This window comes from Tachyglossus aculeatus, chromosome X3, assembly GCF_015852505.1.
Source record: "Tachyglossus aculeatus isolate mTacAcu1 chromosome X3, mTacAcu1.pri, whole genome shotgun sequence".
NCBI lineage: Eukaryota > Metazoa > Chordata > Mammalia > Monotremata > Tachyglossidae > Tachyglossus > Tachyglossus aculeatus.
This window is the reverse complement of record NC_052099.1, coordinates 16,149,127-16,172,219: the sequence shown is the minus strand read 5'-3', so window position 1 is coordinate 16,172,219 and position 23,093 is coordinate 16,149,127. Positions and strand designations below refer to the sequence as shown.

The following is a 23,093-nucleotide window of genomic DNA, read 5'->3' as shown; positions in this document are numbered from 1 at the left end:
ACAGGCTTGTGAGACGGGAAGGATGGTAGTGCCGTCCACAGTGACGAGAAAGTCAGAGTTTGGGAGGGAAGATAAGGAGCTCAGTCTTGGACATGTTGAGCTTTAGGTGGCGGGCACACATCCAGTTGGAAATGTCTTGAAGGCAGGAGGAGATACAAGCCTGGATAGAGGGAGAGAGAACCCCCAGCCTAGTCATCCCCTGTCCTGAGAACAGTACCTTGAGCTTGGTCCAATAGAAAGAACATGATCCCGGCTCTGCCGTTTGCCTGCTGTGTGACCCTAGGCAAGCCACTTCGCTTCTCTCAATTTCCTCTGCATAATACCCCTATTATTAAAATCAGGAAAATCAAGCTCACCTTCCTCAAGGGTCTTCTTAGAATGAGGTCTGGAATGAAATGAGAGAGTTTTGCTTGCTTCCTCTAGACGATCAGCTTGTCGTGAACAGGGTATGTGTCTACAGAACAGTGCTTGGCACATAGTAAGCGCTTAACAAATACCAATATCGTTATTATTATTATTATTATTATTATTATTATTATTATTATTACCGATTCTGTTATATCGTACTCTTCCAATTGCTTAAACCAGTGTTCTTCACACAAGCGCTCAATAAATATCCCTGATTCACTGACTAATGTCTGCCTCCCCAACTTCAGCATAAACGTGTTGAGGCAGCGATCATGTCCACCAACTCTGTTATACTGGACTCTTACAATTGCTCGTTCAGGGCTCTGCACACAGTGAACGCTGGATAATACCACTGATTGACTAACTTCTGCCTCTAATTCTATACTGTAAGCTCGTTCATTCATTCATTCAAACGTATTTATTGAGCGTTTACTGTATGCAGAACACTGTACTAGGCGCTTGGAAAGTACAATTCGGCAACAGGTAGGGACAATCCCTCCCCAACAGTGGGCTCACAGTCGAGAAGGATGAGACAGACAACAAAACAAAACAAATAGACAGTGCACAGCGAATGTGTCTACCCACTCTGTACTGGTGTACTCTCCCAAGCGCTTAGTGCAGTAGTCTGCATCCAGTAAGCACCCATTCATTGATGGATTCTCTCTTTAGCTCTCACAATTACCCGGGTCTCAGCCACCGCACTCATACTCGCCAGCAAGTACTCCAGATCTGTGATGGTCTTCCCATCTGAGTCCAGAACTGGTGGCAAATACTCTCAGAACAACGTGCTGCAGAAACAGAGGGGCTGGTTTTATGAACTCCTGAAAAACGTATGACTCTAATCGTCTTCCATTCCCGAGAATTCTGCCTGCTCACAGAGGCTAGAATTCCCAGTGGGCCATTATGTTCAACCTCTAGAAGCAGAAAAATCGCAAAACTCAAGGGAGAGATTTGTCCACCTAGATTTATCCGCCTAGATTAATAATAATTATTAATATTATCATCATTGCTGTTGTATTTGTTAAGCACTCACTATGTTATTATTATGGTATTTGTTAAGCACACATCATATTATTATGGTATTTGTTAAGCAATGATTATATTCTTATTCATTCATTCAATCGTATTTATTGAGCACTTACTGTGTGCAGAGCACTGTACCAAGCGCTTGGGAAGTACAAGTTGACAACATATAGAGACGGTCCCTACCAAACAGCGGGCTCCCAGTCTAGAAGGTGGAGACAGACAACAAAACATATTAACAAAATAAAATAAATAGAATAGTAAATATGTGCAAGTAAAATAAATGGAGTAACAAATCTGTACAAACGTATATACAGGTGCTGAGGGGAGGGGAAGGCGGTAGGGCGGGGGATGGGGAGGGGGAGAGGAAGGAGGGGGCTCAGTCTGGGAAGGCCTCCTGGAAGAGGTGAGCTCTCAATAGGGCTTTGAAGGGAGGAAGAGATCTAGCTCGGCGGATATGTGGAGGGAGGGCATTTCAGGCCAGGGGGAGGACGTGGGCCGGCGGTTGACGGCGAGACAGGGGAGAACGAGGTACAGTGAGGAGGTTATCGGCAGAGGAGCGGAGGGTGCGCGCTGGGCTGTAGAAGGAGAGAAGGGAGATGAGGTAGGAGGAAGTGAGGTGATGGAGAGCCTTGAATCAATCAATCAATCGTATTTATTGAGCGCTTACTATGTGCAGAGCACTGTACTAAGCGCTTGGGAAGTACAAGGTGGCAACTTATAGAGACAGTCCCTACCCAACAGTGGGCTCACAGTCTAGAAGGGGGACAGAGAACAAAACCAAACATAATAACAAAATAAAATAAATAGAATAGATATGTACAAGTAAAATAAATTAATAAATAAATAGAGTAATAAATACGTACAAACATATATACATATATACAGGTGCTGTGGGGAAGGGAAGGAGGTAAGACGGGGGGATGGAGAGGGGTACAAAGGGGAGAGGAAGGAGGGGGCTCAGTCTGGGAAGGCCTCCTGAGGAGGTGAGGTCTTAGTAGGGCCTGGAAGGGAGAAAGAGCTAGCTTGGTGAATGTACAGAGGGAGGGCATTCCAGTCCAGGGGGATGACGTGGGCCGGGGGTCGACGGCGGGACAGGCGAGAACGAGGCACGGTGTGGAGATTAGCGGCAGAGGAGCGGAGGGTGCGGGCTGGGCTGTAGAAGGATAGAAGGGAGGTGAGGTAGGAGGGAGAGAGGTGATGGAGAGCCTTGAAGCCGAGGGTGAGGAGTTTCTGTCCGATGCTTAGATTGATTGGTAGTCACTGGAGATTTTTTGAGGAGGAGAGTAACATGCCCAGAGCGTTTCTGCACAATGATGATCCGGGCAGCAGAATGAAGTATAGACTGAAGTGGGGAGAGACAGGAGGATGGGAGATCAGAGAGGAGGCTTATGCAGTAATCCAGTCGGGATAGGATGAGAGATTGAATCAGAAGAGTAGCGGTTTGGATGGAGAGGAAAGGGCGGATCTTGGCGATATTGCGGAGCTGAGACCGGCAGGTTTTGGTGACGGATTGGATGTGAGGGGTGAACGAGAGAGAAGAGTCGAGGATGACACCAAGGTTGCGGGCTTGTGAGACGGGAAGAATGGTAGTGACGTCAACAGTCATGGGAAAGTCAGGGAGTGGGCAGGGTTTGGGAGGGAAGATAAGGAGTTCAGTTATGGACATATTGAGTTTTAGATGGCGGGAAGACATCCAGATGGAGGTGTCTTGAAGGCAGGAGGAGACACGAGCCTGAAGTGAGGGAGAGAGAGCAGGGGCAGAGATGTAGATCTCGGTGTCATCAGCGTAGAGATGAGAGTTGAAGCCGTTGGAGCGAATGAGTTCACCAAGGGAGTGAGTGTAGATAGAGAACAGAGGGGGACCAAGAACTGACCCTTGAGGAACCCCTACAGTAAGGGGATGGGAGGAGCAGAAGGAGCCCGCAAAGGAGACTGAGAATGAACGGCCGGAAAGATAAGAGTAGAACCAGGAGGGGGCAGAGTCTGTGAAGCCAAGGTTGGATCGCGTGTTGAGGAGAACGGGGTGATCCATAGTGTCGAAGGCAGCTGAGAGGTCGAGGAGGAATAGGATAGAGTAGGAGCCACTGGAGTTGGCAAGAAGGAAGTCACTGGTGACCTTTGTGAGGGTTGTTTCGGTGCCGTGTATGGGACGGAAGCCTGATTGGAGGGATTCAAGGAGAGAGTTGGCTTTGGGGAATTCGAAGCAGCGGGTGTAGACGACTCGTTCAAGGAGTTTCGAACGGAAGGTTAGGAGGGAGATAGGGCGATAACTAGAAGGGGAGGTGGGGTCAAGAGAGAGTTTTTTAGGACGGGGGAGACGTGGGCACGTTTGAAGGAAGAGGGGAAGGAGCCAGTGGAGAGTGAGCAGTTGAAGTTGGAAGTTAAGGAGGGGAGGAGGGAATGAGCGAGTGATTTCATAAGATGAGAGGGAATGGGGTCAGAAGCACAGGTGGCCGGAGTAGCACTTGAGAGGAGGGAGGATATCTCATCTGATGATACTGCTGGAAAGGATGGGAGAGTAGCGGAGAGGGCTGAGAGCCGGGGGTTGGAGAAGGGGGAGGAGTGACTTTGGGGAGCACAGACATGATGGAGGTGATTTTACTAAAGACGTAGGAGTCCAGATCGTTGGGGGTGAGGGAAGGAGGAGGGGGAGGAGCACGGGGCCTGAGAAGGGAGTTAAATATACGGAAGAGCTGACGGGGAGTATGGGCATGAGTGTCAATAATGGAGGAGAAATAGTTTTGTCTGGCAGAGGAGAGGGCAGAGGTAAGGTACGAAAGGATAAACTTGAAGTGAACAAGGTTGTCATGGTGTTTCGACTTTCGCCAGCAGCGTTCAGCAGCTCGAGCATAGAGCGAAGGAGGCAGACAGTGGCAGTGATCCAGGGTTGTGTGTTAGTGTTACGAGAGCAGCGAAGGGAAGGGGAGCGAGCGAGTCGAGCCGAGTAGAGAGGGTAGAGGTGAGAGCAGTAATCTGGTCATCAAGACTGGGTAGAGAGGAAAGGGAGGCTAGGTGGGGTGTGAGGTGTTCAGAAAGATGGATTTGGGTCGAGAGAGCGGAGATCTCTGTGAGGTAGTAATATAGATTTACAGGAGAGAGGAGTGTGAGTGAGGAGGCAGGTGAGAAGGTTATGATCAGAGAGAGGGATTTCAGAGTTGGTGAGGGTGGAGATAGTGTAGCGGTAGGAGACGATGAGGTCGAGGGTGTGATCAAGTTGGTGAGTCGGCGAGCTGGGGTGGAGCAGGAGGTTGGCAGCGTCAAGGAGACGTATAAGGCAGGCGGCAGAGGAGTCACCAGGGATATCCATATGGATGGTGAAGTTTCCGAAGATCAGAGTGGGCATGGAAAAGGAGAGAAGGAAGGTGATAAAGGGATCCGAATTGTTCAAGACGTTGTAAGTGGAGCCGGGCGGGGGGCGGAGGATGACGGTTACAGGAATCTGGAGAGGGTGGTAGAGGCGAATAATGTGGGCTTCAAAGGAAGGGAAGGGGGAGGAGGGATAGTGCGAAAGCGACATTGGGGGGCGAGAAGGAAACCGACATCTCCTCCTTTTCCGGTGAGTCTGGTGGAGTGGGAGAAGAAGAAGCCTCCACCGGAGAGAGCAGCAGAAGAGACCGTGTCATCTGCAGACAGCCATGTTTCAGCTAGGGCGAAGAAGAGTAGAGAGCTGGAAAGGAATAGGTCCAGGATGAAAGGGAGCTTACCTATAATGGAGCGGGGGTTCCAAAGGCCACACTTGGCAGCAGCTGTGGAGGGAGGGGAGGGAGGGGGAAGTGTGAGAGGGGTGGGGAGGGTTTGGATTGGGATGAGCTGGCGGGGGCCTGGGTGGGGATAGTGGGAAGAGGGTGGCAATGAGAAAGGAGAACTGGGATTGGGTGCGGGTGGGGAGGAGGGGGGGGGAGGGGGCTGGGAGGGAGGAGTTGAGAGTTGGCGCTGTTATAGAAGTATTCTGGGAAGAGGGGGTGGTGGGGGGAAAGGGAGGGAAAGAGCTGGGTGGGAGAAGGGAAGCAGAAGGTGAGGAATGGGAATGGCAGTTGGGAGCAGGGGAATTGATAGTTCATGTTGTGGTCAGCAAGGTAAATGACAGCACAGCGGGAGGTTAACAATTGAAATGCAGTAGCAATAACAAAGTAGCAATGATATAAGTAGGTGATGACATCACAGAGGGTAGTTAACAATTAACATGCTATGGTGATAATAAAATAGGCAGATGCTGATATCACAGAGAGCAGATAACAACTACCATGTGATGGCAAAAAATAAGCAGATGATGACACCACAGACAGCAGTTAACAATTAACATGAGATGGCAGTAAAATATGCAGGTGATATCATCGAGAGACGTTAGCAATTAACATTCGGTGGGAATAATAAAATAAGCAGACGATGACATCACAGAAAGCAGTTAACAATTAACATGCAGAAGCGACCATAAGATGGGCAGATGATGCTGAAAGCAGAAGGATGATTTGTCTATAGGTCAGCTTAGTACAGCACACAGTGAGCGCTCAATAAATACCACTGGTTGATCGATATTGATGTTGGGATAAAGGATGTGCACTATTGAATAGAGCAGAGGGCTGGGAGTCACTTGCCTGCTGTGTGATCCTGGACATATCACTTAAATTCTCTATGACTCAGTTTCCTCATCTGTAAAATGAGCAGGGAAATATCTGTTTTCCTTCCTCTTAGACTATGAGCCCCTTGTATGACAGGAACTGTGTCTGATATAATAATAATAATAATAATAATAATAGTATTTATTAAACACTAACTATGTGCCAAGCACTGTTCTAAGCGCTGGGGTAGATACAAGGTAATCAGGTTGTCCACGTGGGGCTCACAGTCTTAATCCCCATTTTACAGATGAGGTAACTGAGGTTCAGAGAAATTAAGTGACTTGCCCTGAGTCACACAGCTGGTAAATGGCAGAGCCGGGATTAGAACTCACGATCTCTAACTGCCATGCTCAGACTCTTTCCATTAAGCCATGATCGGACTATCCATTCCAGTGCTTGGAACATAGTGTTGCTCAACAAATACCACAAGTAGTATTCAAATCTGATAAATCGAGCATATCATTGTTACTATGGTATTTACCGTCTAATACAAAATGGGTAACCTCAAACTGACTATGTGTCATTAATCAGTCGATCAATCAATGGTATTTATTGAGCGCGAATTATCTATTAATCATATTTATTGAGACCTTACTAAGTGCAGAGTACTGTACTAAGCACTAATAATAATGATAATAATAATAATAATAGCAGGTTGGCTCAGTGGAAAGGGCACGGGCTTTGGAGTCAGAGGTCATGGGTTCAAATCCCGGCTCCTTCAAATGTCAGCTGTGTGACTTTGGGCAAGTGAGTTCACTTCTCTGTGCCTCAGTTACCTCATCTGTAAAATGAGGATTAAAACTGTGAGCCCCACCTTGGGACAGCCTAATCACCTTGTAAACTCCCCAGCGCTTAGAACAGTGCTTTGCACATAGTAAGCGCTGAACAAATACCATCGTTATCATTATCATTAATGTATTAATATAATAATTAATATAATATATTAATAATAATTATCATTATTATTAATAATGTTGGTATTTGTTCAGCGTTTACAGTGTGTCAGGCACTGTTTCTGGGGTAGATACATGGGAATCAGGTTGTCCCACGTGGGGCTCACAGTCTTCATCCCCATTTACAGATGAGGTCACTAGGGAGAGTATAGTACAACAGAGTTGGTTGACATTATCCTTGTCCACAAGGAGTTTATATTCTAGAAGCTGAAGCAGCCATTGATTAATCAAGTCATCAATCAGTGGCATGTATTGAGTGCTGACCATTTGCAGAGAACTGTACTAAGCACTTGGGAGAGTCAAATATTTGTCATCATGATCTTGCCCATCAGACAAAGGTAGGAATAGTAGTAAAGGTATTTACAAAGAGTTTACTGTGTGATGATTTCACACATTTATAATGTTTTAAAACGGTCTTCTCCTACACAGCTGGGACATCTCATCTCTAGGAAGGAAATGGCCAACGACACGGTGATCATGGGATTCCTCCTTCTGGATTCTCGGAGATCCGGGAGCTACAGCTGGTTCATGCCGTGCTGTTCCACCTGATCTACCTGGCGGCCCCGACGGGGAATCTCCTCATCGTCGCCGCTTCCCCCCTCGACCGGCTCCTCCACACCCCCATATACTTCTCTCTCAGGCACCTGTCCATCTTCGTCCTCTGCTACATCTCCGATATCATCCCCAAATCCATCCACAACTCCCTGAGCGTTCGCAGAGAAATCTCTGTCCCGGGTTGCATCTCTCAAGCCTTCTTAGTAATCACCCTTGCGGGTGTCGAAGTGGCCCTGCTCACAGCGATGTCCTACTACCGCTACGCCGCCATCTGCCTCCCCCCGCGCTACGAGGTCATCATGAGCAGAGGGGCCTGTGGGAAGATGGCCGCCGCCTCCTGGCTGGTTGGTACCGTGAGCACCACCATGCACGTGGCCGCCACCTTCTCCATCAGCTTGGGCGGGTCCAACGTGATCTGCCATTTCTTCTGTGACACTCCCGAAATGATGGAACTTTCAGGCCCCAGTGGGAACCTCCAGGAAATTGGAGTCATGGCCTTCTCCGCCATTCTGAGGGTCTCATCTCTCGTCTCCATCGTCGTCTCGTATGTGCGCATCTTCCGGACCGTGCTGACGATGCCATCCGCTGAGGGCCGAGCCATAGCTTTCTCCACCTGCCAGCCCCACCACGACATGGTGATTTTATTCATCTCAACAGGAAGTGTCGCCCACTTCAAGCCGTCCTCAGACTCCTCCTCCACGCTGGACCTGCTGTCATCCGTGTTCTACAATGTGGTGCCCCCTGCTCTGAACCCCTTCATCTACAGCCTGAGGAACTGGGACATGAAGGCCGCCCTGAGGAGGGTGCTGAGGGTGAGAGGATAGGTCTGAGAAATATGGACGCATGAAGGTCGTCCTGGGGATGGGTAACTTTGAGGAAAAAATCATGTAGGCAACACGTCACCAAGGCAATTGATCACTCAATCAAACTATCAAATTTTTTAACGGTAGTTGTTTAGCACTTACTATTTGCCAGGCACTGAACTAAGTGCTGGGGTAGATATAAACTCGTCAGGTCGGACACAGTCCCTGTCCCACATGGTAATCACCCACAGTTCACTAGTGGAACCCTGAAACAAACTCCATTTAACGGTATCAATGGTATTTAATGAGCACTTACTGTGCGAGCACTGTATTAAGCACTTGGGGCAATGCAGCACTGTTGGTAGGAACAGTCGGAGACTTCAACATCCATATGGATATCCCTGGTGACTCTTCTGCCTCCGCCTTCTATCTCTCCTTGACGCTGCCAATCTCCTGCTCCACCCCACCTCGCCCACTCACCAATTTGGTCACACCCTCGACCCTACCGCTCTCCTACCCCTGCACTATCTCCACCCTCACCAACTCTGAAATCCCTCTCTCTGATCATAACCTTCTCACCTGCCTCCTCACTCACACTCCTCTCCCCTGTAAATCTATATTACTACCTGACAGAGAGTTCTGCTTTCTCGACCCCATCTGTCTTTCTCAGCGCCTCACACCCCACCTCGCCTCCCTTTCCTCTCAACCAAAACATGATGACCAGATTACTGCTATCAACTCTACCCTACCTACTCAACTCAACTCACTTGCTCCCCTTTCCCTTCGCCGCTCTCGTACCACTAACACACAACCTTGGATCACTGCCACTGTCCGCCTCCTTTGCTCTTATGCTCGAGCTGCTGAACGCTGCTGGCGAAAGTCTAAGCACCAAACCAACCTTGTTAACTTCACGTTTATCCTTTCCTGCCTTAACTTTGCCCTCTCATTTGCCAGGCAAAACTATTTCTTCTCCCTTATTGACACCCATGCCCATCTTCCTCATCAGCTCTTCCATACATTTAACTCCCTTGTCAGGCCCCCTGTTCCTCCCCCTCCTCCATCCATTACCCCCAACGATCTGGCCTCCTACTTCATTAGTAAAACTAACTCCATCAGGTCTGAGCTCCCCAAAGTCACTCCTCCCATTTCTCCAACCCCCCCGCCCTCAACCCTCACTGCTACTATCCCATCCTTCCCAGCAGTATCTTCAGATGAGATCTCCTCCCTCCTCTCAAGTGCTACTCCATCCACCTGTGCTTCAGACCCCATTCCCTCTCATCTTATGAAATCTCTCGCCCCTTCGTTCCTCCCCTCCTTAACTTCCATCTTCAACTGCTCACTCCCCACTGGTTCCTTCCACTCTGCCTTCAAACGTGCCCACGTCTCTCCCATTCTAAAAAAACCTTCTCCTGACCCCACCTCCCCTTCTAGTTATCGCCCTCTCTCCCTCCTACCATTCCTTTCCAAACTCTTAGAAAGAGTTATTTACACCCGCTGCCTCGAATTCCCCAATGCCAACTCTCTCTGATCCCCTCCAATCTGGCTTCCGTCCCCTACACGGCACCAAAACCGCCCTCAAAAAGGTCACCAGTGACCTCCCTCTTGCCAAATCCAATGGCTCCTACTCTAGACTATTCCTATCCTATCCTATCCCTATCCTATCCTATTCCTCCTCGACCTCTCAGCTGCCTTCGACACTATGAACCACCCCCTTCCCCTCAACACGCTATCCAACCTTGACTTCACAGACTCCGTCCTCTCCTGGTTCTCCTCTTATCTCTCCGGCCGTTCATTCTCAGTCTCTTTTGCAGAATCCTTGTGCCCCTCCCATCCCCTTACTGTAGGGGTTCCTCAAGGGTCAGTTCTCGGTCCTCCTAAGTTCTCTACCTACACTCACTCCCTTGGTGAACTCATTCGCTCCAACGGCTTCAACTATCATCTCTACGCTGATGACACCCAAATCTACATCTCTGGCCCTGCTCTCTCTCCCTCCCTTCACGCTCTTGTCTCCCCCTGCCTACAGGACATCTCCATCTGGATGTCTGCCCGCCATCTAAAACTCAATATGTCCAAGAATGAACTCCTTATCTTCCCTCCCAAACCCTGCCCCCTCCCTGACTTTCCCATCACTGTTGAAGGCACTACCATTCTTCCCGTCTCACAAGCCCGCAACCTTGATGTCATCCTTGACTCTGCCCTCTCGTTCACCCCTCACATCCAATCCGTCACCAAAACCTGCCGGTCTCACCTCCACAACATCGCCAAGATCCGCCCTTTCCTCTCCATCCAAACTGCTAACCTGCTGGTTCAATCTCTCATCCTATCCCGACTGGATTACTGCATAAGCCTCCTCTCTGATCTCCCATCCTCCTGTCTCCCCCCACTTCAATCTATACTTCACGCTGCTGCCCGGATCATCTTTGTGCAGATATGCTTTGGGCATATTATTCCCCTCGTCAAAACTCTCCAGTGGCTGCCAGTCAACCTACGTATCAGGCAAAAACTCCTCACTCTCGGCTTCAAGGCTCTCCATCACCTCACTCCCTCCTACCTCACCTCCCTTCTCTCCTTCTACAGCCCAGCCCACACCCTCCGGTCCTCTGCAGCTAACCTCCTCACTGTGCCTCGTTCTTGCCTGTCCCGCCATCGACCCCCGGGAGAAGGGAGTTGAGGTAGGAAGGGGCGAAGTGATGGAAAGAGTGAGGAGTTTTTGCCTAATGCGTAGGTTGACTGGTAGCCACTGGAGATTTTTGAGGAAGGGGGGAACACGCCCAGAGCGTTTCTGAGGCCTTCAAAGACTGAGCCCCCTTTTCCCTCTCCTCCTCCCCATCCCCCCCGCCCTACGTCCATCTGCTTCCCACAGCTTCTGTATATAGGTTTGTACAGATTTATAACTCTATTTATTTTACTTGTACATATTTACTATTCTATTTATTTTGGTAATGATGTACATTTAGCTTTGATTCTCTTTGTTTTGACGACTTGACACCTGTCTACATGTTTTGTTTTGTTGTCTGTCTCCCAATTCTAGACTGTGAGCCACTTGTTGGGTAGGTACCGTCTCTATATGTTGCCAACTTGCACTTCCCAAGCGCTTAGTACAGTGCTCTGCATACAGCAAGCGCTCAATAGATACGATTGAATAAATGAATGAATCCACTTCTCTGTGCCCCCGTTTCTTCATCTGCAAGATGGGAATTCAATATTTGTTCTCATTCCTACTTAGACTGTGAGCCTCATGTGGGACCTAATTATCGTTTGTCTACCCCAGCGCTTAGTACAGTGCTTGGCATTTAGTAAGCACTTCACAAGTGCTGTCTACTTAACAGTAATAATAATAAGAATGGTATTTGTCAAGCGCTTACTATGTGCAAAGCACTGTTCTAAGAGCTGGGGAGGTTGCAAGGTGATCAGGTTGTCCCACGGGGGGCTTACAGTTTTCATCCCCATTTTACAGATGAGGTAACCGAGGCCCAGATAAGTTAAGTGACTTGCCCAAAGTCATACAGCCGACAGTTGGCGGAGCCGAGATATGAACCCATGACCTCCGACTCCAAAGCCTGGGCTCTTTCCACTGTCTCCCCCCTTCTAGACTGTGAGCTCGTTGTTGGGTAGGGATTGTCTCCATCTGTGGCCGAATTGTACTTTCCAAGATCTTAGTACAGTACTCTGCAAACAGAAAACGCTCAATAAATACGACCGAATGAATGAATGAGCGAACGAGCTAGAGCTAATCCATCAGTTGTATTTATGAGCACTTACTGTGTAAAGAGCACTGTATTAAGTGCTTGGGAGAGTACAATATAACAGACTGGATAGACACATTGGTCCCCAGAGAATGTGGAAGAGAACAGAGGAGGATGAGAAGGAGGGACAGAAAGGGAACGTGCTAGAAAAATAGACGGAAAATCGAGTTTCTCTCTACTTCTGCTAGAACCTGTTGGGATGCAGAGTCCATATCCTACTTCTCCTTTTTCAGTGTTACACGCCCAGAAATTCCTTCTAGGAATGTATCCTCAATCCCTTCTGTTTCAGGGTCAGCTACTGACTCTTGTCCTGGCTCAAGAGTAGGCAAAATGAAAACCCTTCCTTTTCTGAGCTGAGAAGAACCCTTGGAACATTATCCACTCCAGGGTAGGTTATTCCAAGAACTTCAGGCTTCTTCAGTGGATCACATTTCCTCCCCTTTTCTCGCCCCTCTCCAGGTCCTTCCACCTTTCTCTAGAGCCGAGGTGTCCAGAAGGGGACCCAGGACAGCAGCGTGGCCCGGGCTTGGGAGTCAGAGATCATGGGTTCTAATCCCGGCTCCACCACTTATCAGATGTATGACTTTGGGCAAGTCACTTAATTTCTCTGTGCCTCGGTTACCTCATCTGTAAAATGGGGATTAAGACTGTGAGCCCCACGTGGGACAGCCTGATTACCTTGTAACTTCGCCAGCGCTTAGAACAGTGCTTGGCACATAGTGAGTGCTTAACAAATACCATTATTACTAGTGTTATCTTATAATCGGAGCTCCTTGAGAACGAAGGACCCAATCTATTTCACTCCCAGACCTTAGTACAGTGCTTTGCACATAATAAGAGTGAAATAAATACCATTCCTCCTACTTCAGAGTGTCACTGAAACTGGCCAGGGTGGTCGATCAATGCTACTGCTGGGTGACCTTGGGCAAGTCAGTTAACTTCTCTGTGCCTCTGTTACTTCATCTGTGAAACGGGGTTTAAGACTGTGAGCCGCATGTTGGACAAACTGATTACCTTGCATCTACCCCAGCGCTTAGTGCTTGGCACGTAATAAGCACTTAGCAAATACGGTTATTATTATTGTTATCATTACTACTACTACGACTACTACTGACTTGCTTTTTCTCTGGTTCTCTTTCTCACTTGCTCTCTCCTATTTTTCTCTCCCTTTCACTCCTTCATACGTTTTTTTCCTTCCCTCTCTTTTCCTCATCCTCTCATTCATTTTTTTCTCTCATCCTCTTGCTATTTTTTTCTCTCACGGTATACCTCTCGTTTTTCTCTCCCTCTTATTATTTCTTGCACTTTTTTCTCCCTCTGTTCCCCTTACTCCCAATTTTTATTTCCCTGTCCCTCTCTATTCCCTTGCTCTCTCCCTCTCTTGTTTTTCCCTCTCTTGCTCTCTCACACTGTTTTCACCGTCTCACTCTGTCCAGCGTTTTCTCTCCCTTATGCTCTCTCTTACTCCCTCTTGATTTTCCCCCCGTCAGTCTCTCTCATACCTTTTCTCCCTCTTACTTGCTTTCCCTCATTCTCTCTCTTTCTTTTCTCTCCTTTCTGCTTTTCCCCTCACTTTCTTATTTTTCTCTTCCTCTCACTCTCACTCTTGTTCCCTTTTCTCCCACTCCTTCGGTTTCCTCCCTCTTTCTTTTTCTTTCCCTTTCACTGTCCCTTGCTTTCTCGCTTTTTCTCCCCCCATGATCTTTTTCCCTTTCTCTGTCTGTCTTACCTTTTCTCTCCCTCGTGCTCTCCTTCCCTCACTTTTTCTCTTGCTTTTTCTCTCCTCACACTTTCTCTCACTCACTCCTTTTCCTCTCTGTCCCTTGCACTCTTTCTCTCACTCTCTCCCACTTTTTTCTCTTCCTCTCTTTTTCCCTCACTCTCCCTCTCTCATTTTTCCATCATTTCTTTCTTTCCCACTCCCTTTTTCTCTTTTCTCCCTTCTTCTCTGCCTCCCTGCCTCCCTCATTCTTTTTTCTCTCCCTCACTCTCTTACTTTTTCTCTCCTCCTTCCTCTCTTCCCCTCTCCCTCTTTCTCTCATCCTCTCTCTCTCCTTGCCTCCCTCGCTTTTCCTACAAGGATAAGGATGATGTCGAATGACATTTCTGGAGAGGACTTTGTCTTGGTGGGTTTCTCTGTTCAGCACTAGTTAGAGAAGATCCTCTTCGTGGTTGTCTTGATCTTCTACGTCCTAACCCTGGTGGGCAACACCGCCATCATTTTGGTGACACGACTGGATCTCCGTCTCCATACTGCCATGTACTTCTTCCTGTTTCACCTTTCCCTCGTGGACCTCTGCTTCACCACCAGCATAGTCCCCCAGCTTCTGTGGAACCTCCGGGGCCCCTTCAAGGCCATCACCGTGGTCGGTTGTGTGGTCCAGCTCTATGTCTCCCTGGCCCTGGGGTCGACGGAGCGCGTTCTTCTGGCCGTCATGGCCTTGGACCGTCATGCTGCCTTCTGCCTACCCCTTTACTACACCACCGTCATGCACCCACGACTCTTCCGGGCCCTGGTGGGCTTAGTCTGGCTGAGCGAGGTGAGGGACACCGTGATTCAGGACACTGTCATCTTCTGCCTGCCCGGCTGTGGACACCCGCAACTTACCCTCTTCCTCTGCGAGATGCCTGCTATGCTCAAGCTGGCATGTGCAGACGTCTGGGTCAATGAGATCCAGCTTTTTGTGGGCACTTTGGTGATGATTCTCCTGCCCTTGAGCCTGATCACAGTCTCCTGTGGGTCCATCGCCCGAGCCATGCTGAGGATCAAGTCGCCCCGGGTCTGGAGGAAGGCCCTGGACTCCTGTGGATCCCACCTTCTGGTGGTTACTCTCTTCAACGTGTCCATCACGGTGGTCTGCATCTGGCCCAACAACTCCTTCTCTGGGACTTTGGACAAGTTTCTGACCCTCTTCTAAACCGTGGTCACCCCCACCGTCAACCCACTCATCTTCACCCTGAGGAACAAGGTTGTGAAGGGGGCGGTGAGGAGGATTCTGGGAAAAGATCATAGTTCAGAAAAGGGCTAACATCTTGAATCAAATTGTTCTAGAGTTCTGGAGAAGGGCGGGAAAGGTAGCAGCTAAACCTGACAACTCTCCACCGAAGGAAAATGGATTTCTGGGCAAAAATCAGATAATGAGAATAAGTATGGTATTCGTTAAGCACTTACCATGTGCCTAGCACTGAACTAAGCGCTGGATTAGGTACAAGATAAGCAGGTCCCACACGGGGTTTACAGTCTAAGTAAGAGGAAGAACAGGTATCGAGGGAACTGAGGAACAGAGAAGTTAAGTGACGCCAAGCTGCTTCTCTGAAATACTCCAGGTGCACACATCCAAGGAAACCTAAGCTTCGTATTCTGAATTACACTCAGAGATGTATGTATCCACTGATGAGACATTCTATGCTACGGAATGTGTGTTAATCAACTTTCCCACCTTCAATATTCATTAAATCGTATTTACTGAGCGCTTACTGTGTGCAGAGCACTGCACTAAGCGCTTGGGAAGTACAAGTCGGCAACATATAGAGATGGTTCCTACCCAACCATGGGCTCATAGTTTTAATGCCTGCTTGTCCATCTAGACTGAAAGCTCCTTGTGGGCAGGAAACGTGTCTATTATATTGTATTCTCCCAAGTGCTTAGTACAGTGCTTTGCACACAGTAATCATTCAATAAATGCCATTGATGGATAGATTAATGCCTGTCTCCTCCTTTGAACTGTAAGCTCGGTGTCGGCAGGGAATATGTCTACCAACTCTGTTTTATTATACTCTCCTACGTGCTTGGTACAATGCTCTGCACACAGTAAGCCGTCAATAAATACCACTGATAGATTTATTTATGTGTTTCCCCCTGTAGGCTGCAAGCTCCTTATATAGGCAGGGGACGTGTCTACCAATTCTGTTTTATTGTACTCCCTCAAGTGCTTAGTACAGTGCTCTGCACACAGAATGCACTTAATGAATACGATTAACTGATTGATTGATACTGAGCCCAGCCCCTCAGTACTTACTGTAAATATCCTTAACTCTCTACTATTTTCCCTTTCTGCAGTCTAATTTATGCCTGTCTTCCCCTGAAGATCCTTAGCATGATGTGGGCAAGGAACGTGTCTTCCATCTCTGTTGTATTGCACTTTCCCAAGTGCTTAGTACAGTGCTCTGCATAACAGTAAGTGCTAAATGAACACCATTGATTCATTGATTGATTGATAGTGTTGCCTAGTGGCCATGAGATTCAGAAGACCCTTGTTCAAGTCTCTGGTCTACTGTGTGACCTTAAGCAAGTCAATTGCCCTTACTGGGCCAGTTTCTTCCTCTGTAAAATGGGGTTAATATAGATTTTGCGAACCCTATGGGAGCCAGAGACTGTTTCCAATCTCATAACCTTGTATCTACCCCAGAGCTTAGCATATAGTAAGTGCCGGATAATTTTTTAATGATATTTGTTAAGCACTTACTATGTGTCAAGCACTGTCCTAAGTGCAGGTATATAGCAAATATTACTATTCTTATTATTAATTATAATGATAATAATATTGTCCATAGTACAAATCTTGATCTCAACCCTAACTCAATGCGTTCTTTTGAAATAAATCTGTGAGTGGCTAGAAATGTTTCCTAATAGGTGGACCCAAATGACTTGTGTCTCAATGGGGATTTGATATTCATTGCCTTTCGTGAGCTTTTCCCATGAGAAGCAGCGTGGCCTAGTGGAAAGAGCCAGGGCCTGGGAGACAGAGGACCTGGGTTCTCAACTCAGGTCACACACATGTCTGCTGTGTGACCTTGGATAAGTCACTTCACTTCTCTGGGTTTCATTTTTCCCGTTCTCCCTCGTATTTAGACTGTGAACCCCATGTGAAATAAAGATTGTGTCCAACCTAATTGACTCGTATATATCCAAGCTCTAAGAAGAGTGTTTGACACATAGTAAGCACCTAATAAATAATATTTTAAAAATCACTGCCTCTGTCCCCCAAGAACCTGAGACCCATTGGCAAGGGGTGGAATGTAGGAAGTCAACAAAAGGTTAGTGATTACGGGTCATAACAATAATAATAATTATTATATTTGTTAAGCACTTCCTATGTGCCAAGCACTGTACTAAGCGCTGGGGTGGATACAAGCAAATCAGGTTAGACACAGTCCCTGTCCCATGTCAGGCTCACAATCTTAATCCCCACTTTACAGATGAGGTAACAGAGGCACAAATAAGTGAAGAAACGTGCCCAAGGTCACACAGCAGACAAGTGGTGGAGACAGGATTAGAACCCCTTATGACTCCCAGGCATGGGCTCTATTCACTACACCATGCTGCTGCTGGGTCATGAAGATCGGTAAGCAACAGGCTAGGGCAACAAGGGTTTTGATTTCAGGGAATATAATGAATGTGTTTGTTAAGCACTTTGAGCAAAGCGCTGTGCTGAGCGTTCTAGACTGTAAGCCCGTTGTTGGGTAGGGACCGTCTCTATATGTTGCCAACTTGTACTTCCCAAGCGCTTAGTACAGTGCTCTGCACACAGTAAGAGCTCAATTAATACGAATGAATGAATGAATGAATTGGGGTAGATACACAATAACCAGGTCAAACACCATCCCTTTCCCCCTACAGGGAGCTCACAGTCTAAGGAGGAGGGAGGAGAGGCATTGAATCCCTGTTCTAAAGTGAGGAAACCGAGCCACAGAGAAGTTAAGTGACTTCCCCAAGACCACTCAGCAGACAAGTGGTGGAGCCAGATTTAGGACCCAGGTCTGGTACGCAATGTATCTGTTTGCTGTTATATTGTACTCACCCAAGTGCTTAGTACAGTGCTCTGCACACAGCAAGCACTCAATAAATCCGACTGACTAATTCTGACTCCCAGGCCTATATTCTTTCCACTAAAGCTCTTATTTGTGGGAAGAAAACATGTTTATAAACTCTGTCATAGTGTTCTGTTCCAAGTACTTAGTTGCGTGCAGTAAGCGCTCAATAAATACAATTGATTAACTGATGGATTGCTGCTTTTCGAGCCCATGAACAAATCCGATTCCTTCTTGATTCCCTTTGAAGCCTGCGGATATGCAAGACTGCGCTTCTTCACACAGTACCAGAATGTCCACCTCTCGTTGGAGCTCACAAAGCTGCCGGAAAACAGAGAAGACATCTCATCGTCTATTCCCTGCTCAATAATGCCCTGATGGTTTAGAATGCAAAAGGTACTTTTATGGGGCAATAGATTTTATTTTTAGTGGTATCTGTAAACGCTTACTATGTGCCAGGCACTGTACTAAGTGTTGTGTTAAATACAAGACTGTTCAGTTGGACACAGTCCATGTCCCATGTGGGGCTCACCGTTTTCATTCGCATTTTACAGATGAGGTAACTGAGGCAACTGTGGTAACTAAGTGGGAAGTGCACATGGACTGTAAGGGAAATCCGCCTGGGTGGGACCTGGGGGTTCTGACATGAACGACTAACGTATCAGTGTGCTCCTCCCGTTAGGGAAGCTCTAATATTACTAACTGATTACATTCCTCCCGAAAGGGAAGTTCAATTCATTGCACCTAAACAATTAAATAATTAAATTCGCCTCGCGGAATAAATTTTATATAAAACTCAGGCTTTCCATCCCCGGCCCCCCTCTCTCTCTCTCCGCGCCGATTACCAAACGAACCCGTCCCCGGACGACGGGTGACATAAATGGCGACGAGGCGTTAGGTGACAGAGAGCTGGGAGGCTGTTTGAATTCCTTGCGGATAAGGGATGGAAAACCTCGAGGCGGGCCAGCCTACCGGGTGGACGTGAGTCCACAAGAAAGCAGCCGCATAGACATGGGCCCAGGGGTGGACGTGACCCATACTCATGGTCAAGGTCGTGACCTCTGGAATTCGTGGCACACTGGGCTCAGACGACCCACCGAAGCCAGCAAGGAAGGGTTAGCGCCTTCCGATGGACTAATCCCACTACATTAAAACAGCACTAACCAAGGTATCTAGTTTAAAGTTGCAGGCACCAAACCATTTTTACATGAGAGATCTGTGTGTGCTGGAAGCTGAGCCTTAACGCCCCCAATGACAAAGTTCCTGATGATCATCAGAAAACCTCTCCTTTCTGTTTTAATGTACTGAAAACATTGTGTGAATGTGGGCTTGGGTGCACCCTCCTCTTTGAGTAAGAGTGTTAACGTGCAGAGCGTTCTGCTTTAAGATGATTGCATGAACATGTCCCCCTCGTGTTTTGTGTGCCTAGAGTGGAAGACGTTCTGAGAACGCCAAATAGTTGAGATTTGAAGTGATGCCTATAAAAAGGTTATGGATATGTCTGTGGGTGAAGCAGAAACGAAGAAACACTTAGGCATTTGTTCGGAAGGTAGGCGGAAATTACCTTTGTTTGATACGGGGGAATTGGCTTTACCCCTGCGTCGGTGTGAAAGTGTGTTTAGGATGGGGGCCCAGATTGAGCCCCCTCCACCCAGACTGAGCCCCCTCCTCTCAGACTGAGCCCCCTCCTTCCTCTCCCCCTCCTCCCCCTCTCCATCCCCTCCGCCTTACTTCCATCCCCTCTGCACAGCATCTGTACATATGTATATATATTTGTACGTATTTATTACTCTATTTATTAATTTTATTTGTACATGTTTATTCTATTTATTTTATTTTGTTAATATGTTTTGTTTTGTTCTCTGTCTCCCCCTTCTAGACTGTGAGCCCACTGTTGGGTAGGGACCGTTTCTATATGTTGCCAACTTGTATTTCCCAAGCGCCTAGTACAGTGCTCTGCCCACAGTAAGAGCTCAATAAATACGATTGAATGAATGACTGAATGAATGATGAGTTATGTTTGAATGAATTGGCTAGTGTTGTGAAAACGTGTATTGTTCATTTCAGAGAAATCCCTAGCTGAATTTGAGTAGCTCCACAGATTGAGAGTCATTTTATTGGCCTGGGGATTTTAGTTCTCCTTTCTCTCAGCTGTTCATGAAATCACCCAGTTACTTGCAAGAAATTTGCAGTTAAGCATCGGGGTAGGAAACTTGACCAATTTGCCTTGAGAGCCAGAGTTAACAGTTTGGAAGATCAAAAAGGAATTCCTTTGAGAGAAAGCACCTCCTTCTAGCACAGGGTTGCCTCCCTCAAATGAATGATTGCCCTCCTCAATCTAAGGCACCTCCCTCTAGAAACTACAATGGCAGTAATTGGGAGTGAATTTGCCACGGTTCTCCCAGCCTAGGAATAACTGTGGGGTGGTGATTTAATCATTATTTCTAAACTTCTACTGCATTGAATTTTGCTAAACTGGTAAAAGACGTATATAAGCAAATCACATACAAAAAGTCATCTTGTTATGTTTGGAATATGTATATATCTGGCTGGTATAAATGCGATGGTTTAAATAAGGAAGCCCACCTAGACATGACCACTATGGAATTAACCAAATGTGTAGTGAAAAGAAAATGTACAGAAGACATGTGGTCACGTATAATTTTTGATAAACCGGAATATTAAAATTTGGTGTAAAAGTATATTGTTGGTGTAAGGTAGTACTAAGATTGGAAGGGAAACTTGGAATGATAATTGAATCTGGTTTCATACGTATGTACAGATCTGGATGTCTACTTTGTCTTTGCGATTTTGTCCTTTTAAGGGACTGAGAAGGTTTAGTCATCATATCCGAAGGATTTGGAAAACAACAGAAGAAGAATAATTGGAAAAATTGTTTAATTGTTTGTAATATATGTTTTTTAGAATTAGTTAAGAATAATTGCTAAATCGTATTGGGAAAAGCTGTTCTTTCAAACTATCAATCGCATCTGGCTATATGATGCTCCGGGGTACTTCCCTGCCTCACAATTCCATAGGTAGGATTGCTGGAATTCCAGACAGGTCCAGCAAAGTAATCATCACTGAACTGCCTCTCAGAGAGCCTGTCTTCAGTCTTAGCCATGACGTGACAGCATCAGGGAAGGGAATCTGTTTCTACCAGACCACCTGTTTCAACATGACCGGTAACACTCACCCCTTTATCCAGATAATTCTGGACAATTGGATGTGATCATCTCTAGCAATATATCATGTGGCTGACGAAGAGTCCACACCACAGAAGGAGTTTGCCAACTACCCACCGGGCAGAGTGGCAGCATTGTGGACAGTCACTTTGGCCTTCAATTGGTCCCAGAATCCCTGGAAGAAGGTAAATGACAGGGAGAGCTGAGAGAGTGTGACCAGCTTTGGACAGCCACTGGCATTACCAGCAATTCCTCCCTGTAAGAGTTCTTCCCAAATGTTGGGAGAAGACAAATAGTGGGAAAGGTTGGAATCCCTGCCCTCAGGGGTTTTCCAACCTACCGGGCTAGGTTGACACAGTATAATTTACTATCAATCAATTAATCTTTAATCATATTTATTGAGCGCTTATTGTGTGCACTAAGCACTTGGAGAATAATAATAATAATAGTAGTGTTTGTTAAGCTCTTAATATTTCCCAGGCATTGTCCAAAGCGTTGTGGTCGATACAAGTTAAGCAGGTTGGATACAGTCCTTATTTCACATGGGGCTCACAGTCTTTACTCCCATTTTACAGATGAGGTAACTGAGGCTCAGAAAAGTTAAGTGACTTACCCATGGTCACACAGCAGACATGAGGTGGAGCCAGAATTAGAACCCAGGTCCTTCTGACTCCTTCTGATTCCCAGGCCCGTGCTCTATCCACTTTACAACACCATAACAGATATATCCCCTGCCCCTTCTAGAATGAAAGATGAATATGCAATTATTGCGTGCCATTTTACAAATGAGGAACCTGGGACCCAGAAAAGTTAAGTGACTTGCCCATGGTCACACAGCAGACATGAGGCGAAGCCAGAATTAAAACCCAGGTCCTTCTGACTCCTTCTGATTCCCAGGCCCGTGCTCTATCCTCTTTACAACACCATAACAGACATATCCCCTGCCCCGTCTAGAATGAAAGATGAATATGCAATTATTGCGTGTCATTTTACAAATGAGGAAACTGGGGCCCAGAGAAGTGAAGTGACTTGCCCAAGGTCCTATAGCAGCAAAGGGATAGAGACAGGATTAGAACAAAAGTTCTCTGACTCCCACTACGTTATACTTGGGAGGGTACAATAGAACAGAGCTGTTAGATGCGTATGTTGCCCTCTAGGAGCTCCTCAAGGAGCTCCCAGTCAAGAAGAGAACTCCTAAATGAGAGAACTAAATGAGGATGGAAGTGTGTTGATTCACGCTTGAGTTAGGTGAAGTGGGTTTAGAGGTCTTGGAAATGAATTGGATAACTGGTTGGAAGCGGGGGGGATTTTAGCAGGGCTCAGAATTCAGAAAGAACTGTGCTTTCTCTGATTTTGAGTGGATAAGAGAGGAAGGTCCAGGCTAGGATGGAAACGGGAGAGTCGATCGTGAGTAATAACTAGAAAGTTGCTTTGAGAGCTGAGAAGACGTGTTGAACGATGGAAAGGAGGTGAAGTGCAGTCATAGGTGGAGAGCCTTCAAGCCGATTGTGAGTTTTTGCTGCTTACGAAAAGCCACAACTTGTCAAGAGAGGAAGTTGAGGAGAGGAGACATGTAGGCTGAGCTATGCTTTAGGAAAGGACTAGATGAATGATGTTGTATGCTTGTGTTTGTGTGTATACAAGTGTGAATGCAGATATTGAGCAAATGACATAAATTTGGAGTATATGAGGGTTGTTTTGTTGTTTCTTTGTTTTATGGCATCGTGGAGTGCATATTATGTGCCAGGTACTGTACTAAACACTGGGATGGATACAAGCTAATCAGGTTGGAAATAGTCCATTCTTCATAGTGTGCTCACAGTTGTAATCTCCACTTTTCAGATGAGGTAACCGAGTCACAGAGAACGTAAGCGACTGGCCCCAGGTCATGCAGCAGACAAGAAACAGAGACAGGATTAGAAACCAGGTCCTTCTTTTTACCAGGCCCATTGTCTCCCCATTTAATGGATGAATTGATGTTTAAAGG

The 23,093-nt window shown here is 46.9% G+C and overlaps 1 protein-coding gene across 1 annotated transcript; it reads left to right on the top strand.

Moving 5' to 3' along the window:
* The first annotated feature begins 7,884 nt into the window (after positions 1 to 7,884).
* On the top strand, positions 7,885 to 15,028 carry LOC119948788 (olfactory receptor 2G3-like). Its single transcript, XM_038770279.1, has 3 exons — positions 7,885 to 7,960; positions 8,021 to 8,295; positions 14,261 to 15,028. The coding sequence occupies exons 1-3, from the start codon at positions 7,885 to 7,887 to the stop codon at positions 15,026 to 15,028; spliced, it is 1,119 nt and encodes a 372-aa protein (XP_038626207.1).
* The last annotated feature ends 8,065 nt before the right edge of the window (positions 15,029 to 23,093 follow it).